General features: G+C 36.9%; 1 protein-coding gene across 3 annotated transcripts in view; it reads left to right on the top strand.

Moving 5' to 3' along the window:
* Positions 1 to 15,108, top strand: part of AIDA (axin interactor, dorsalization associated) — a 43,099-nt gene that overhangs the window by 209 nt on the left and 27,782 nt on the right. For all 3 annotated transcript variants that reach the window (XM_082833071.1, XM_082833069.1, XM_082833070.1), the window contains exon 2: positions 7,646 to 7,715. In XM_082833071.1, the coding sequence (XP_082689197.1) occupies positions 7,646 to 7,715 (70 nt within the window). The remainder of the gene's footprint in view (positions 1 to 7,645; positions 7,716 to 15,108) is intronic.

The raw sequence follows: 15,108 nt of genomic DNA, 5'->3' as shown, positions 1-15,108 counted from the left end.
TCTGTCGGTGTCTCTCATCACTGTATCTGCAGCCAAGGCTTCTCAGGGTGGGGCCCCGCAGGCGCTGGGGCTGAGATCCCACTGGCCCTGGAGACCAAGGTCCAGTCTCTGGGGTTTTTCGCTCTCCGCTGAGCAGGGCCAGTTCCGTGCAACAGGTAGCCCTTCTTTCCTGGGGCGCCAGCCCATTCAGGCTACCTACTGAGTTCCTTGCCACCGTCTCATGGGTCCCCCGCTCTGCAGTCAGTTTCCTTTTCCCCTCTCCTCCGCCTCTCTCAGGTTGCCGCCCCTCAGTTTCTCTTTTAGAATCTCGGAGGAATACTTGTGTGTTCTCCGCCCACGTCCCCGGGATGAGGGGCCTCGCTCTGTGTACGGTGCCTTCCTCCTACCCTGTGTAGGGCAGGAGGGAACTGGTGGCGATTGAGGGGAGGGGAGGGGGTGCCCCCAGGAGGCAGCGAGGCCGGAGGTATCTCCTCAGCCCAAAGAAAGGTCTCCTCTCGCGCCCCTTCTCCACCCCTCTTTCTGGGGAGCCGTGTTTTCCCAATTCACCTCGATTCCGTTTCGGTTTCTGGGACTGTTATTTGCTAGGCTGGGTGAGTCCCACCCACCCCCTCGCTCGGTTGCTCTGGGTGGAGTCCCTGCAGGATGTGAACAGAAGAGAGCAAAATGTGAATTAATAGACCACGCACAGGAGTCACCACCGCCTCCTTGGGTCCCTCCTCCTTTTCCTGTGTATAATGTATAGCCGCAGGGTACATGTGAGCACCAGGTTCTTTGATCTACCCAAGTCCGATTTCTTTCCCTTTATGGTTTCCTCCCAAAACTTCAGCGGTGTTTTTAAAATTAAAAGACAAGGTTTGCGTATATATTAAACCTTGCTTATAGTTTCTTGCACATTTTACTGAAAATAGGAACTGCCTGCTGAAATGCTGTTGTTTGCAAACTGTTGCCAGTAATTACTTCTTGGTTTAAAGCAAGTTATTGTTGGAAACCATGTGTAAGTAAAAATCCACCCCCCCCCCCCCCCGCCCCAGCGTCTTTTGGAAAGAATACACGATTAGTGCTTGGAAGATCTAAATCCTGTATTCTTTTTCTACAATAGTTACTTGTGTTTATCTGGCCATTAAGATAATTTAAATGCGTGGATGTTCTCTATCTCATCTTACTGACTTTGAATTGCCTGTAGTTTTCAAAAGCCCTGAAAACCACCATGGTTTGGGCCATTTTGCCATGTGTAACAACTACTGTCATTTGTTTTGCACTTTCACTTGATTTCACTTTACTCTTGCAACTGCTCGGTGAGAATATTATTATTTTCATTTTGCAAATGAGGAAACTTAAGCTCAGGTTAACCGGATTACCTAGGGTCACAAAACTATACTGCTGAAGTCTGGGTTGTTTTTTTTTTTTTTCCCCCAGTTCCAAATCCTGTCTGCTCTACTATGTAGTGTTTAAGGCATTTATTAAAGATGCGTTGTATAAGTGAATTGGACAAATTAGAAGACTTCCTTCATTCCCAGAGAATGTATCCTTCATACTGTAGCCGGTTAGATAGTGAGCACCCATGTATACTCATTCTGCATTAACTAAAGTTGCGTAGCCTGAAATCTAAAGCTGCCTCTCACTTGTGATGGTGGGACATCGCAGCTGTTGGCACTCAGCAGCAGACCTCACAATGGAAAGTGAAGAATACCATGTCCAATTGAAATTACAAAGGAAAATTGAATATGCAAGCTGTTTAGCTGGAATTTCTAAAAATATCTCAGCAAGAGAGTAATAAGCACCAACAAATCTATTGTTGAACCTCATTACTAACCTTGAACTTCATGATTCAGAGTAATTCTAAAATTGCTATAAAAACCACCAGTGTCAAATTTGAATAGAAATATGTGATGATTGGCTTAAATTTTGTAAACATACAGGCTACATATACGATGTTGAATTTAAAATTAATACACTCAGAAATGAAAGCCAGTTGTCTTTTTTTAATTTGAATTATCTGTGAGAAAAGGAGACCATTTGGGGGCCACTAAATGATGTGAAAAAGAATGGATGGGATTTAGTAACTGACTAGATACTGAGCGAGAAGAAGGAGAAGTCTGGGAGAACTGGCCTTTCTGACCGCAGAGGCAGCTGTGTCTTTACAGCTGTGCAACACACAGGAGTGAATTCATGGGATGGGGACTTTGTGGGGGAGGGAGTGGATGTGTTTGTACTTATCGTAAGGTAGGAATATCACAGCTTAAACAGTTTCATCACTCAGCAAGTGAGAGCTGGGCGTATAGAAATGAATAAGATTTGATATCCATCCTCGAAGTATTGAATCTAATGGAGGATTTTATTTATTTATTTATTTATTTTTCATTGTGAGAAATGCTGGAGGATTTTAGAATAAATGGGTATTGCTATTACAGAAGTAGGAAAAGAGTAAGTGCTGCCACACTCCTTGCTGTTTCCTGAAGCATGCTTCTGCCTTAGGGCTTTTGTACTTTTTCTGGAACACTCTTCCCCCATTATCTGCTTGGACCGATTGATCACCTCCTTCAGGTCTTTGTCCAAATATTATCACTGCGAGGCCCTCTTTGTCCAGTTAAGTATGCTGTCCACTCCCACTCCCTCTACCTCAGTCTTGCAGATCCAACCCCCAATCCTGCTTAATTTTTTCTATAGTATTTATCACTATCTAAAGTACAATATATTTTATGTATTCATTTGGTTGGTTGTCTCTCTCCCCACTTGAACGTAAGGTCTTTGAAAACAGGGTATAGGAGGGGTTGTCTATTTTGTTCTCTACTGTATACGTAGTGTCCAGAGTAGCACTAGACTGTTATCAAGTAATTATTTATTTAGATATTATATAATTGTTGTATTCTAGTGAATGGCTTGATTCAGGAATATGCTGTGGGAGCATTAAGGAGTTGATGCCACAGTACTGTTGAAAGATTTCAGCAAATTATGTCAAAACTAAAATTGCTATCTAAAATATACATGATCAATTAAAAACAACTCCCTCTAGCAGGCCACCTCTTTCAGCAACCTGGGGGTACCTGCACCCTAACTTAGGGTAGAGTGGCATGGACTCTGCTGCCTAGAATCAGCTATTTCACAGGATCAGTCCTGAGGCATTAATCTGGCACACAGATGCTCAATAAGTATTTGTTAAATGAATGGGTGAGTTTGAAGATTGGATAAGCCTTGTTAATCATCCTTATTATGCCTTGTGTCAGTGCCTCTCAAGGTGTGGTCCCACATCCTTGCTGGTCTGCAACGAGATAAATAAAGAAATGGGGATTTAAAATTTAGGAATTTCATTGTGGTGTGACATCTTAATGATAGTATTTATTTTATTTTATAAAAGTATTAGCCTGGAACAGATTGCGGGGGGAAAAAACTAGTTCTTCACTCTAAATAGTTTGAGAAGCACTTGTTTCTGTCATGGATTGCTGTGGGGTTTCTGTGGGTCACTTGTTTATGTGCTTTAAGGATATTTAAAACTTCCCCTTGAGAGCAGTCCTGTATTACCTGTAGGCACCCTTGGAAACTGAGATTATTCTCTAGAGAAAAATATTTGATAGGTTTTTTACCTTTACTAATAGAATGTCAACTCTTACCTGCTCATTTGATACCCAGAGCAGGTGGATTTTCCCTCAGTGGACAGATTTATGTCTCACTTTGTCTTAAAATGGTGCAATCATTTATGGGCTTAAAAAATTAAAATTTTTTAAAAATTAATTTTATTTATTCATTTATTTTTGGCTGAGTTGGGTTTTCGTTGCTGCGCCTGGGCTTTCTCTAGTTGCGGCGAGTGGGGGCTACTCTTCGTTGCGGTGCGCGGGCTTCTCATTGCAGTGGCTTCTCTTGTTGAGGAGCACGGGCTCTCGGCACGCGGGCTGAAGCGTAGTTGTGGCACGCGGGCTCAGTAGTTGTGGCTTGCGGGCTGTAGAGTGCAGGCTCCGTAGTTGTGACGCACGGGCTTAGTTGCTCCGCGGCATGTGGGATCTTCCTGGACCAGGGCTCGAACCCGTGTCCCCTGCACTGGCAGGTGGATTCTTAACCACTGTGCCACCAAGGAAGCCCTAGAAAATTAATTTTTTTGCCTAGGTTTTACAAAAAGTTTTTAAAAATAACTTTATTGAGGTATAATTTATATACAGTGAAATTCAGCATTTTACGTTTACAATTCAGTGAACTTTTAGTAAATTTACCAAGTTGTGCAGCCATCATTACAATCAAAGTTTAGAACATTTCCATCACCCCACAAAGATCGCTTATGCACATTTGCAGTCATTCCATGTTCCCACCCTAACCCCAGGCAGCCGTTAATCTATATTCTGTCTCTAAAGATGAAATGAAACTTTTTCTGGACATTTCACGTAAATTGAATCATATGATATGTGATCTGTATGTGGCTTCTTTCATTTAGCATAATGTGTTTGAAGTTATCCATGTTGTATGTATCAGTACCTTGTTCCTTGTTACTGCTGAGTAGTATTGCATTGTATGGGTATACCCATTTTGTGTATCCATTCACTACTTGGTAGACATTTCAGTTGTTTCTACTTTTTGACTGTTGTCATTAACGCTGCTGTGAACATTCACGTGTAAGCCTGGGTGCACGTATATTTTCATTCTTCTTGGGTAGAGATGTAGGAGTGGAATTGCTGGCTCATATGGTAAATTTATGTGTAATTTTTAAAGGGAAACTGGTTGGTCAAACTGGGTGCACCATTTTACATTTCTACCAACGATATATGACAGTTCCTGTTTCTCTACATTGATAGCATTTGTTATTGTGTGTCTCTTTGATTATAGCCATTCTAGTGGGTATGTAGTGTACTTCACTGTGGTTTTCATTTGTTTTTCTCTTACGACTAGTAATACTGAGTGTCTTTTCTTATGATGCTTATTTTCCCTGTAAATCTTGTTTGTAAAGTGTCTCTTCATACCTTTTGCCTATTTTTAAATTGAGTTGTTTGTCTTTTCCCTATTGAATTAGAAGAGTTCTTTGTATTTTCTGGATATCAGTTCTTCATCAGATAGGATATATGATTTGCAAATATTTCCTCCAGCCTGTTGCCTAATTTTTAAAAACAGGATTCTGTTTGAATTTAACATCATTGTCTACTGACTGCTAGCATTTGAGCAGGAGTTTAGAGCTATATCCTTTCTTCTGACAGTGACCTGCTTAGGTTTACAGTCACTATTGGCATATTGTGTGTAGAACTTGTCAAATAAAGAAACTGTGCAACACTGTAACTTCCCTGAATTCAGGGATGTGTAGTTGACATTGTTAAGTGTAGACTGTGACCTGAAGAGAACTCTACGTAGATGGTAGGCCAGCAAGAGTTAGAAAGGAAACCAAGTACGGGACAAGTATGGCTATGGCTATTTCTAATTGTACTTACTCCTGTATAAAATCCACAGAGTGGGTCTATGAATGACATTTTAGGACAAATATTCTGGGGTTTCCAGTTTTGGGGGAAAAGAAATAAATGGATGGAAGCACTTTGATTAAGTAACATGGTGGAGCTATCCTGGCAAACGTTATGATTTTATGTAGGAGTTTCTTGCGTTATGATAAGGAGGATGCAGACCTTTCATAGATTAGATAGAGGTCATCAAGTGAACTTTACTCTTGATCTTTAAAGACATGATTGTATAGATTAGAACTTCCATCTAAGGCTTTTTGGAAACTTGGTGAACTGTCTTTTGCAACGGCTTGGTGGGAAATCTAGCACTTGCTACCCTTTGTATCCCTGCCTCCGTTCCCCACCTAGGATAGTATAGTATGCTTGGGAATTATAGTTTAAAATTCTTTTGTAGTTACAAAATGTCTCACCAAAAAAATCCTTTCAATTCTTTGTTTTCTTTTTTCCCCCCTGCAAGTTTTTAAAAATTAAAATAAATATCACGTAACATGAAACTTATCACTGTAAAGGTGTACAATTTGTTAGTTTTTAGTATGTTCACAATGTTATGCCACCATCACCACTATCTAATTCCAGAACATTTCCATCACTCTCAAAAGAAACCCTTTACCTGATATGGGTCACTTCCAATTCTCTCATTTCTCCAGCCCCTGGCAACCACTAATCTGCCTTCTATCTCTATGGCTTTACCTATTCTGGATATTTCATGTAAATGGAATCATATAATATATGATCTTTTCTATGGCTTCTTTCATTTAGCATAATGTCTTTGAGGTTCATTCATGTTGTAGCATGTATCAGTATTCCATTCCTCTTTATGGCCAAATAACATTCCTTTGAATGTGTGCGCCACATTTTGTTTATCCGTTCATCAGTTAATGGACATTTTAGGTATTTCCAGTTTTTGGCTAATCACGCATAATGCTGCTCCTGTGATCATTCGTGTACAGTTTTTGTGTGTGTGAGTGTGAACATGTTTTCTGTTCTCTTGGGAATATACCTAGGATTTTGAAACTGCTGGGTTATATGGTAACTCTATGCTTAACTTTTTTTTTTTTTTTTTTTTTTGCGGTACGCGGCCCTCTCGCTGTTGTGGCCTCTCCCGTTCTGGAGCACAGGCTCCGGATGCGCAGGCTCAGTGGCCATGGCTCAGGGGCCTAGCCGCTCCGCGGTATGTGAGATCTTCCCGGACCGGGGCACGAACCCGTGTTCCCTGCATCGGCAGGCGGACTCTCAACCACTGCGCCACCAGGGAAGCCCCCTATGCTTAACTTTTTAAGGAACTGCCAAACTGTTTTTCACAGTGGCTGTACCATTTTACATTCCTACCATCAGTTCCAGTGGTAGGGTTCCAATTTCCACATCCTTGCCAATACCCATTGTACTTTTTCTCCCTCTTTTTAAAAATTATACCCATCCTGGTGGGTGTGAAGTTGTATGTCATCGTGGTTTTAATTTGTATGTCCCTAATAACTAATGAGATGATATTCATGTACTTATTGGCCATTTTTATATATTCTTTGGAGAAATGTCTGTTCACTCAAACCTTTTACTCATTTTTAAATTATTTTTCTTTTTATTGTTTAGCTGTAAGAGTTGAGCTTAGACTTGTAACACAGATCCATCCTTGAAAACTCATCCGAGGCCTAGCTGCTGTTTTTAAGGATGATGATAACTGAGCAAACAGTGATTTCCATGTCTGATTGGTAGAGGATTTTCTTTATTTGCCATGAAAAATACGTTCAAAAGTATAATTTGGTAGAATATCATCACTTTGTCATGGCTGTAATTTGAACTAATCTTATCAGCAAATTAATGATAGACTGATAAAGTACCTCTGGCTGGTACTATTAATTGGTGCTCACTGGAAGTGTTTAAGCTGAATCTGGACAACTGCTCTTGGCTTGTTGTAGAAGAAATTCGTGTGTACTAAGGAAAGTTGAATTCGATGTCATTTGAGATTCTTTCCACCTCTATGATTCTGTTTTTGCTGTCTCGAGCTGAAATTTGTCCCAGTGAAATGGTATGAAAAGTATCTTATTTCCATTGTCATTGTATAAAGAGTTAGATTCTAAAGATAATGTAGATTTATACTTTGAAAACAGAAGAAAAGTGTTATTGTACTTCACTCTTTTTTAAGAATTAAATTATTTTACTGTGTTTCACTTGAAATAGTTTGCTTTCCTTCAATTTTAAAGCATGTTTTTTTCTTCTTACAGATTAGCAAGACATCTACAAAAAGAGGCCCAAGCTCAACACAATAATTCTGAGTTCACAGAAGAACAAAAGGTACCATAAAATAATCTCTAGATACATCAGATTCCAAATGAAAAGGGTTCTGTCTTTTGAGTCCATTAAGCAAAAACAAACAACAAAAACTGTTATACTTAAGTACAAAGAATGATACTGATTATGCTTCGCTGAACATTAAGTAATTACTTTAGAGATACCACATGATTTACCATGTAATGAATTTCTCACTTAATGAATTTCTTTACTCAGCCATTTAGACATTTAGTGGAGACCATCCACACTTTGGTTGGGAAGGAAGGGTTACCAGAGACTGGAGTTTGATTGTGAGTAATTGCATCCCACCTCAGTACTTACTTAACTCAGAACTTCCTTACCTCCTTCTCCACCTCCTCTGAAAACAAACAAAAAACAAAACAAACGAAAAACAAAAAAAGCCACCACTGAAAAATAATTAGTTCAAGTCAAGAATTTAGCATAAGAATCCATCAACAAAATAAATGCATAAAGTTGCAAAATGTTTCAAGGGTGCTCTTTCTCCTTGAATTAAAATTTTAATGTATCAAATTGATTCCCTGTACTGCTAGAGATTGTGAAAAATGGGATATTTTAAGAAGCCTTACTGTAAAACAGTGAGAAGAAATGGGAGGAAACAATTCTTATTTTTCCTGGCTCAAGGTATCTAATGTTAAGTTAAATTTTAATCTCGTAGATAATGAAAAAATTCATGTCAGTTTTCCTCCCATTTCTTAAGACATTGTAAAAACTATGGTGACTTAATTTGCTTTTATTCTCTTTTTGTACAAGGAGTGGGAGTGGGAGTGATTCTTTGCACACTCTTTAAGTAAGCCTAAACAAATTGGTTTTAGTCCTTAGGCCTGTATTCATTTGATTCATCTTTATAAGTCTTTGAAAAGAAAAAAACACCAAAAATTAGGGTCAGTCATATTTCTTACACAAGTTAGTATGTTTGCATTTTAAAAATATTTGGGGTCTGTTGAACCGGTTTGCAGGGCAGAAATAGAGACACAGATGTAGAGAACAAACGTGTGGACACCACGTGGGGAAAGTGGCAGGGGCAGTGGTGGAGGGACGAATTGGGAGATTGGAATTGACATGTATACACTAATATGTATAAAATGTATAACTAGTAAGAACCTACTGTGTAAAAAAATAAATTCAAAAATCAAAAAACAAAGAACCTGCTGTACAAAAAAATAAATAAGATAAAATTCAAAAAAAACCTAATAAAACGTTTTTGGGTCTGTGTCATCTAGTGTATCTTTATTTTGTATTTTCAAAGGTAATAGAAGTTTTAAAATTTTAAAGTATATTTTTCTTTTTTCCTTAATAATTGCTAATATCCACAATAGATTTAGGAAACTTAGGATTTTAGCCCTGGAAAATAATTACCACAGAGGAATTGTCCGGTTTGCAAAAGGAAAGGAAGAAGGACTATATGCTTTATCACCTCTAAGATTTGTGAAATCTGTCTACGAATTGCTAAGGAAGTGATCAGCTGGCATCACAGAATTGAGAGTTTAAACATCTGTGTTTTGAAACAATCTCAAATATCTGAGTATGTAAATTAACAGCTAACAAAGTGTGTTATGACTATGGAAACAAAATGAAAGCTTAGGAAATTAAAAAGTTTAATGACAGCCATATTTTAATCACCTGTTTGCCTTGTCTCCAACATCTGTTGCTTAGGTATAGGTTCTATGAGCAACACAACCTCAAATATAAACTGATTTGACCTAAAACATACTAAAGTTTTTAAAAATGTCATCAAGAAATGAGCTTTGTCGTATTCTGATGATTAGACTAACCAGAAAAAATTAGCTTTTTCTTAATTTTCTTTAACTTTCTAAGGATGAAGCTGGGGTGTTTGACAGTGCTGTGTATTCAATCTTTAATTTATAGCTGTTCTTAGTAAGCACCCGGCTGCTGTCTTTTTTCAGCTTACACAGATCTCACCCTCCACAAGGCCCAGGAGGCACCATGACCTAAAGGAATGAGCCTGAGATCTGGAGTCAGAGACTTGGTCTTGAATCCAGTCTCTGTCACTGGGCCTTAATTTCCTTATGTATGAAATGAGGGATTAGATAACCCTAAATGATCTTGAAACGTATCCCTAAATCTTCACATGACCTCTACCTTTGAGGTAGTCTGTTCCTCCTCCCCTTCTCGAGGCCTGATTTCTGAGGTATTTATTATTTATAAACCTGCTTAGGAGGCAAATGTGGCTGCCAGTAGTGACTACAGAGAGAGGTTATGCCTGCCTCCCTATTCCTTGGGCTTGGAGAAGGGCCCCCAAATCACTCTGTACTACATTATGAATATAAGGCAAGTCGTATGCATTTACAAATTCTTTAAAAAATATTTCTTTAAAAATACAGGTGAAACATTCACAATGGGCCAGAAACCTCATATTGACATTGTAGGCCTTATTTCAATGTCACATAAGGAAAAACTTAGAGGCTCTAAGTTAATAAATGATTAGAAAAACAAAGATTTCCCAGACATTATCTGGAGAACATTGACTCTGAAAAATTAATAGATGTTATATGAACAGAGTTTGTGACTTGTCAGGGCTTTTAGTATGTTAATGTGTATGTTGGAGTTTTAAAGAGTTTGGGTAATGAACTATTTCTCAGATTTGTTGGCTTTTGAAAGTCTCCCTCCTCCTCCCTTTATAATATGTCATTGGATCTAAAGAACATGTTATGGGAAATTTTGAAACCAACTGTTAGGTCTGCAAAATTAATTGAATGCCAGACCTGGCATGTAAGCCAAAGGAGAAGAAATTCGATTGTGTTTTCCTTAAAAGAGGAAAATGGAGAATGTTCCTTACATTATTCTAAGCAAAATTGTTCTATATGTTTTCTATTTGGAATTATATTCTTTATGCTTTTACTATTTTAAATGTTTTTGTAGCAGTGACAAGTTTTAGAATTATGCCAACCATTTAATAATTTGTGGAACTTTGAAAGAAGATTTTTGAAAACCACTATATTTCTAAAGTGCTTTCTTTATGAAGCTTTTTACTGTTCACAGTAAGATTTCAAAAATATTTGATGAATAAATGCTTTGTTAGAGCTTAAGTTATTGATATTTATTTGTATATGATTATTATTTTAAGATTAGAGGAATCCTATTTTTTTAGAGAATAACATATATATCTTCACAATATTTATTTTAAATCTGAAGAACTCTAAAGCAGAGCTACTGATCTCTCTAAAGTTGATTAGTTGATGGTAAAAAATCTTCATATGGCTTTTCTATTCAAAATATTCTCAAAGATTTCTGGTGGAAAAAAAAGCAAGTTTATAATTCTTATTTGATGTTCCCTCATGATCAGTTGACATAGCTTTCATTTCATTTCTTAATAGTTTTGTCATTATAACAACAGGGTTTAGTAGCCAAAAAAGAGCTGCCAAAAGCTTTCATTCCGTTGAATTCCCTGCTTTGGTGTAGTAGATTTTCTCATGTAAGTTTCTGGACAGACTAGAACATCCTGTCTCATGATGCTTAGAAAGTTTTTCCCTGTTTTGAATCAAATTTAGTGGTAATGAGAATTCCAGCACTATATGCTTGTTTTACATTTTATAGGTCCCCATTTTCCACTGCCGCCTCCCTCTCTTCCTTTCTTTCCTCCCCACCCCCGCCATCTAAAGAGTAGACGGCTGGCTGTCTAAATGTAAAAAATTAAGTCTGGATTGAGACTCTACTACTTTAACAATGTGTATTTTTTCAACCTATTTTTCCTTGATATGTTTTAGCAAAATTACTTTTGCTCTTTATTTGTATATTTCTATTTCATCTTTTCCTTCCACCGCTCTTTTTGAGTTGTCCATTTCCCTAGCAAGAGACAAAGTAAAGTAGCCAGTATTCTGAAAATGACATTTTCCATTTCTATACCACAGTAGGTATAAGCAGTTAATTTGAATGAAGTGCTAATTATTTAAATCTTTCTAAAATTAAACTTCACTTTGAGTGCTTAGTCTTAATGTGTATTAATTAATAGTCAATATTTATATTCTGACACATATGACTTTGTGCTTCTTAATAATTTTTCTGAACCATTTCTTTCTAAGAAAGTTGAAATAATTACAGTAGCAAGCACTTGATTTTGACATCAATAAATGCTGCATGTTTTGCTACAGCTGAAAATGATAGTGTTTCACTCCTTTTTTAATACTGATGTTGGGTGTGGTCCCTTAAAATAGTTATGAATAATGCTTATTGGTATTTTGCCATAGTTCAGTAGATTCTGTGTAAAAAACTGTTGCTTCTGCTTAACGTGAAGAAATATTTAAATTTAAAATAGATTATTAGCGGACTTATAGTTGTTAAACTACATTTTACCTTAAATGTTAAAAACATCAAATCAGATGGATTGTATAGTAAAGAAGGAAAAGGAGTTAACTAGTATTTTTAAAGACTTACTCACTGGTACGTGTCCCTTAATACAGACAACCCTTTTTCAAAACCATTTTTTAAAGAACAAAAAGTATGGCCAAATGGTATTAAAATAAGTGTATTACTTTGTTGTATATATTGCTATTGTATAGAATACACTGATGTCCAGGGCAAGTTGCTTAACCTGTCTTCTGTTTTCACATCTATAAAATAGTTGTATCTAACTCATAGGGTTGTAGTCAGGATTAAATGACGTAATGTGTGTAAATCACTTAGCAGAGTCTGTCATTTAGTAACTGCTCAATAGTTGTTAGCTATTACTATTACTATGTAATTATATTTATGTAATTATATTTAATTATATTTATATTTAATTAATTATATTTATTTATTTATATTTATATTATATTTATATTATGTAATTATATTTATATTTAAAATTATTTACTAGTTTTGTCAGATTTGAGTGATATATATGAACAATCATCTGAGGTTATTAGATTTTATGTAGAAAAGATTGTTGCTGGTTCCTCCACAACAGCTCTTTCAGAGGGTAAATAAATCTGTGAGTATCTTGATTCCTTTTGCAGCAGTTCTATTAAATATAATATTTAAATGTAAAATTTCAAAATAAAATTTGACGTTTTCTAAACTCTTATATTAAGATTAAAAGAAATTTTTAAAGATTGTGGAGATAGTTAAATATTGTTACTTGTTCCTTGACCAAGAGTCATGTCTTTTGCTCAGTCGTGGTTTATTTATTTATATATTTTTAAATTAAAAAAATTTTTTTATTGAAGTATACTTAATTTACAATGTTGTGTTAGCTTCTGGTGTATAGCAAAGTGATTCAGTTATACATATTGATATATATATCAATATATACATATTCTTTTTCATATTCTTTCCCATTATGGTTTATAACAGGATACTGAATATAGTTCCCTGTGCTATACAGTAGGACCTTATTGTTTATCTGTTTTACATATAGTACTTTGTATCTGCTAATCCCCAGCTCCTAATTTATCCTTCCCCCTTTCACCTTTGGTAACCATAAGTTTGTTTTCTATATCTGTGAGTCTGTTTCTGTTTCATAAATAAGTTCATTTGTGTCATATTTTAGATTCCATAAGTGATATCATATGGTGTTTGTCTTTCTCTTTCTGACTTACTTCACTTAGTATGATAATCTCTAGGCCCATCCATATTGCTGCAAATGGCATTATTTCATTCTTTTTTATGGCTGAGGAGTATTCCATTGTATATATATACCACATCTTCTTTATCCATTCATCTGTTGATGGACATTTATTTACCTTGCTTCTGTGTCTTGGCTATTGTGAATAGTGCTGCTGTGAACATTGGGGTGCATGTATCTTTTCTAATTATAGTTTTCTCCAGATATATGCGTAGGGGTGGGATTGCTGGATCATATGGCAACCCTATTTTTAGTTTTTTAAGGAACCTCCATACTGTTTGCCATAGTGGCTGCACCAATTTGCATTCCTACCAACAGTGTAGGAGGGTTCCCTTTTCTCCACACCCTCTCTAGCATTTGTTATTTGTAGAATTAGTGTTTTATATTGTGAACTATCCCAGCTGTTTATGGCCCACATGATAATTGCGTAGTGCCATCTAGCCTGGGTGCCAGGTACCAGGACGATAGTTGTTACTCCTCTTTGCTCCTCATTTATCTTCCAAAGAAAATTGATGAAAGAGAAAACCACCAAATCTAATTGACTAAACTTTTGCAGGTCGTCAGTATGTATAGAAAAACATCCTTTTCTTTTCCAGAATATTTTTTTTGTGAAGGCATTGCAAATATTGTACATATATATTCACTTTTATTGTCAGGATTTATTCCTTTTTATTAGGAAGGATTTAAAAGTCTTGATGGGCATAATTCAGCTGCTGCCTGCTCGTGCACATATTTGTTCTATGGGTCTCCTCCTTTGCATTTCAACCCTAGTCATTCATGTTCTTGTTCTGATTACTGTTTACATAGACAGTTGAAATAACCTGATTGATCTTACCTTTATTCTTTTCCCTTTTCTCCTTCACCCTATGGATACTGTTATCACAACAGTCTTCTTTGTTTTGTTTTGTTTTGTGGTACGCGGGCCTCTCACGGGCCCAGCCGCTCCGCGGCACGTGGGACCCTCCCAGACCGGGGCACGAACCCGTGTCCCCTGCATCGGCAGGCAGACTCTCAACCACTGCGCCACCAGGGAAGCCCACACAGCGGTCTTCTTAAAGGGCAAATCTGATAGTCATTCTTCTGTCCAGAAACTATCTGTATGATTTATTGCTAAAGTAATAACAGATTTTGCAGCTGGTCCTAGAAGGTCCCCTTTATAATGACCTCCCTCCCCCAACACACGCATTTCACATTTCAAACCTTTCTCCCCCTGCTTCAGTTTGGGACTTCAGACAAATGAACCATGACAGTTTTCATAGTACATTAGTTTTAGAAATCCTCCCAGTCACTGGGGCTTGAATCCTAATTCCGATTCTTGTCCTGTTTCTCCAGGACATATTACCGCTTAGTTCGCTGAAGCCCTATAGAATCAAGTGCCTCTGCTTTATGTTACAGTGATTCTGAATGTGTCTTATAGAATAGAAACATGAGCCTATTAAAGACAGGGACTACACCTTATCACTTGTATCCATTTTATAGCTCAGATCTGACTGTAAAATTTACCACCATTTATCACAAGTATTGATTCTGCTTAGTATTGTTGATATATTTAATTGAACAAGTCAAGATTGGATTTGAGTCAAAATTAAATTATACCACTGTGCTAACTTTCAGATATTTTTGTTTTTAAGTCTTTTAGTGAATATCAGACTTTATGGAGAAGAAGAAAAGGTAAAGCTTAGGAGGGAAGATGCTTGAAGTCCTTTTCATTGCCCTTTAAAGCACATCTAAAGCTATCATCAAAGCAAACTTGATTTAAAATTGGTTGTGGCACATTAGGTTAGGAGCGAATATATACTCACCTTCTCTGCC

The sequence above is a fragment of the Leucopleurus acutus genome, assembly GCF_964270905.1.
Source record: "Leucopleurus acutus genome assembly, chromosome: 2".
NCBI classification, from domain to species: domain Eukaryota; kingdom Metazoa; phylum Chordata; class Mammalia; order Artiodactyla; family Delphinidae; genus Leucopleurus; species Leucopleurus acutus.
This window is presented reverse-complemented; position numbering and strand designations above follow the sequence as displayed.